The sequence below is a fragment of the Pseudoliparis swirei genome, chromosome 16 (assembly GCF_029220125.1).
Source record: "Pseudoliparis swirei isolate HS2019 ecotype Mariana Trench chromosome 16, NWPU_hadal_v1, whole genome shotgun sequence".
Classification (NCBI taxonomy): domain Eukaryota; kingdom Metazoa; phylum Chordata; class Actinopteri; order Perciformes; family Liparidae; genus Pseudoliparis; species Pseudoliparis swirei.
Window position 1 is genome coordinate 1,530,804 of NC_079403.1, and position 4,660 is coordinate 1,535,463.

The 4,660-nt window shown below is 38.7% G+C and overlaps 1 protein-coding gene across 1 annotated transcript in view; it reads right to left on the bottom strand.

Moving 5' to 3' along the window:
* nrn1a (neuritin 1a) overlaps positions 1 to 3,972 on the bottom strand; it is a 9,942-nt gene extending 5,970 nt beyond the window's left edge. Inside the window, exon 1 of the mRNA XM_056434782.1 lies at positions 3,918 to 3,972. Within this exon, the coding sequence (XP_056290757.1) occupies positions 3,918 to 3,972 (55 nt within the window). The remainder of the gene's footprint in view (positions 1 to 3,917) is intronic.
* Positions 3,973 to 4,660: the final 688 nt, after the last annotated feature.

A 4,660-nucleotide genomic window follows, 5' to 3' on the forward strand; every position in this document is an offset into this window, starting at 1 on the left:
CCTCGCGCCGTGTTCTCTGGTTCTCTGACTGACAGGCTGCTAAATGAGCCTCACCTGTGAGGTGGGAGGTCCTTTGTGATTTACTGAGTGTTCATTGTTTTTTTCCCCCCGAAATGTTGACAGACAAACGGATTGACCAATCACGTTGAAGGTTTCGTGTGACGAGTTCTTTCCGCGCCGCGTCACCCGACACGTCGCCCCTCCGTTCCTCTGTGTATCAGAGGGGGAGACGGAGGAAGGAGGAGCAGGAGGAAACCCGACTGATTCATCCACGAGTTAAACTGATTTCTGCTCCTTATTTTCGAGGAGAAATGATTGTTTTAAAAACGGAAACAGTGTCAAACCGTACTGCCGCGGTTTTAAAAAAAAATTTTAAAAAAAATTGCGTTAAAATATTTTAGTGCGTTAACGCGGCCAAATTAATCGCATAGATTAACGCGTTAACGCTGACAGCCCTATTATTTATATAAATGTGATGTATATATATATATATAAATAAATATATATAAATATAAATCACATATATATATTTATATATATGTGATTTATATATATATATATAAATATATAAATATAAATCACATATTTATAAATATAAATCACATATATATTTATATATATATATATATTTGAAACACTATACATTCATTGTAATACTCCTTTCATGTTTCTATTGATGTTTTAATTAAATCTCTACTGCTCAGCAGTGACTGTTGAACCTTTATAAAGTCCATTATTAATTATATTTATTTATTCATCTATTCATTTGTTTATTTATTCATGTTTTTATTAATTCACTTATTCATTCATTCGTTTTTTTACTCATTCATTTTTTCTGAGATGTTTTTTCTTTTGTGTTTATTTGTATTTATTTATGTATTAACTTAAAGAAGTAATAATAATAATAATAATAATAATAATAATAACTGTTATATTAATGGTTCCACAATTATCTTACAGTGTATTTAAAGCTGCATTTAATTTTATAAGCCTTTTTTTAACGATTATGTTTTTTGGGGCCTTATAGTGTATGAATATAAATATATATATATATATATATATATATATATATACATATATGTTTATCTATACATATATATATAGAGAGAGATATATAAATATATACAACAAATCAACAAATATATAAATATATAGACATATATATAATAATAATATAGATATAAAGTAATCCTATTTTGATTCATTACAAATATTATTGCTATTGCAAGCTAAGATGTTATTAATCCCCCCCCCTACAGTTTGGAGGAGGCATTACGTCACCAGGTTTATTTCTACTAGAAAACAAATTAAATACAAGAATGAAGTTAATAATAATAAAGAGTTTTAGAATTTAGTTTGTTTCATAAATAAAAACATGTTTCATATATTTCTGAGCATCGTTACCTCAAATAAAAGCTTTGTTTTATATTATTTATATGTATTGTGTTCACCACCTCCTTCCCTTCTTCTCTTCTTCCCTTCTTCTCTTCTTCCCTTCTTCTCTTCTCTCTCTCTTCTTCTCTTCTTCCCTTCTTCTTTCTTATTTTTACATTTTCGTTCTTTGGATCTTTTTACTCATTAATTATTTATATGTTAAACTGGGGCAGCCCCTCCGCGCGCACGTCCACCGGGAGCGCGCGCACAGCAGGCGCGTCTCTAGGATTTGGATACATCCGGGGCTTAGCCAGTGCGAGCGTTGTCGACGGGGGTGCTAGTGAGTTTTTCTAGTGAGAGTGTGCTCACCTGTGTGCGCGGATGTGTCGGCGCGTATCACGGCAGAGCGATGCGCGTTATGGGAGCGGCGGCGCTGGGCTTAGCCCAGAGGAGTGAAGCAGCGAAATTTGTAGACATAGAAACACTCTCAGACAGCAGCTTGCTGTTAGTGCGCCTGCTGCCAGTCTGACTCCGCTGTTTTGGGTGAATGACGTCACGTGCGACCTGGAGGTGTTAACCACTTGTGTACCAAATCTTTTTTTTTTTTTGGTTGAAAACATTCGGGGCTAATGAAAAAACATCCGGGGCTTTAGCCTAGGGACGCCACTGGCGCACAGCATCTTTTTTTGGCGTTCACGCCTCTCCCGTCAGGCACGCCACCTCTACACACGCACACGCACAAACGCGCGCGGCCGCCTGCAGTGCATTGGTGCCAGGAGCAGCGCGTGCAGACACGCCCACCTCCAACACGCACGAGGCCGATTTACCCGCGTTAAAAAAACAAAAAAATAGTTCTAACAATCAAAAAATTAGAAATCAGAATAAATAATTCAGACTCCAACAAACCGGTGACGTCAGATTTAAGAACTATATTTCACTCTGTGTGTGTTTGTGTGTGTGTGTGTATGTGTGTGTGGGGGGGGGGGGGCGCAGCAGCGCACCAAACCTGCGCCCACAGCAGCCAATCACAGAGCTCCGTTCAGATCAAACGGAGCGCTCAGAATCGGAACCGGCTGAACCCGCCGACACTTCGATCCGCTGATTAATAATTAAAAATAATCGATTCATTCGATGAGAGGAAATCATTGGTTTATTGTTCTCTGATTATTAATACTATTATTTATGCAAAAACTAAAAACAACCAAAACACTTCATTCATCTTCTGTTTCTGAAATGATCAATTATTATCAATATTAATATTATTATTATTATCATTATTATTATTATATCATTATTATTATTAATGTTATTATGGGACGATTACAGACCGAGAAAACTGAACCTCTGGAACGAAGCACCGAGAGGTGCTGCTGAATAATTCACACACACGCACACACACATGCACACACACACACACACACACACACACACACACGCACACACACCTCCTCCACAGCGTCGTTATGCAACAGAAACAACGGCGCCTCCATGGAGCTGCTCCATGCTCCAGGCATTAGACGGACCCGGACCCTCTGCACGCGCCCCCGCTGCTGCGGGTCCGTTTGATATCTTATGAAAACATTAAAATAATAATAGTGCAGCTTTTATTTTTAACTTGGTGCGCGACGCGCATGCACGATGTCTGTTGACGCGCGTGCACTCTGCACGTGAATCCGCGGCTTGCGACCCAAGTTGTTCGATCCGAGAATAAATAAATAAATAGATGAATAAATAGATAAATAGATGAATAAATAAATAAATAGATGACTAAATAAATAAATGAATAAATAGATGAATAAATGAACGTTATTAATCAGCAGCTTCCCTTCGTGTTGCCACCGGGCTGAGCGCGCGCCCGCGCCGCGCACACTGCGGCGGGGCGCGGGTCCTCCTCCGCCGGGACACCGGAGAGGAGCTCCGGTGATTAACGTCGGTCGTTGTTTTCCGGTTAAAAGGTTTTCTTCGAACGGGCCTCCGAACACACGCACCGCGCATGCGCGTCGAACTGTCCCTTTAAAACGGTGTTAACGTGAAATATAAAATATAAAAGAATCTACGAAGCTGGAAGAATTAATTCAACAAATGTTTCCAGGTCGGAGAAGAAGAGGGGGGGGGTCCCCTTGTTAGCACACGCACTCGTGTCACACACACACGTACGCGCACACACACTCTAAAGGTGAAGCGTAGCAGCTTCATATGAATCTGATTTAAATAAACACATTAATGTCTTCAAACGAATCTAATAGTTAAACATTAATAATAATAAACATCAAAGACTTCATGGCCTTCAAGAGGAACATCAGCAACATACAATCATCTAGAATATATGTATACATACATATACATATACATATATGTATATATATTATATATTTATATATATAATATATATATATATTATATATATATAATACAATATATTTATAAATATAATTCCCGCTGTTCTTCCTCTGAAACTCGGATCTCTGGATATGAAACGAGGTCATTCAGAGAACATGTTTTATTAGTATTAAATATGAATATGTCTATTTCCGGTCACTCACCGATGTGCAGCGCGAGGAAGAGCGCGAGGCATCTGGAGGAGCAGCTGACTCCCATCCTCCTCCGCGACCTCCTCTCACATGAGAGGAGAGACTCAAAGTTGAGGAGGAGCCGCGTCCCAGAAACACACACGGCTTACATCCAACTCCTGCTGCTCCTCCTGCTCCTCCTCCTCCTCCTCCTGCTCCTCCTGCTGCTCCTCCTCCTGCTCCTCCTCGTCCTCCTCCTGCTCCTCTTTCAGCTCTTTTGGAGTCTCCTCTTCTTCTTCTCTCGCGTCCTCGCGGTTTACGCGTCTGGAGAGAAAAAAGAAGAAGAAGAGGAGAGGAGAGAGAGAGAGAAAGCCCCTCCCTCCTCCTCCCTCCCTCCCTCCTTTTTATTCTCGTGTCCTCCATTCATGGAATGGATGAGCTCGGAGGCCTCCCAACTACACACGACATCAATAATTATTAATAATAAGAATTGTCTTCAATTATAATTATTTATATTATAATAATTAACGTTTCAGAAAATGTGTGAATTACAATTCAACGTTTGTTTTATTTAAAATTACCTGGTGAAAGAAAAGCACACAAAGAAGAAGCATGTTTAGATTTATAACCTCAAAGTTTATGTTTATTAATTATATGCTTGAAACATTTATTAAATATTTATTTATAGCTGTCTGAAACATTTGTTATATATTTATTTATATAGCTGTTTGAAACATTTATTATATATTTATTTATACATAGCTGTATGAAACATT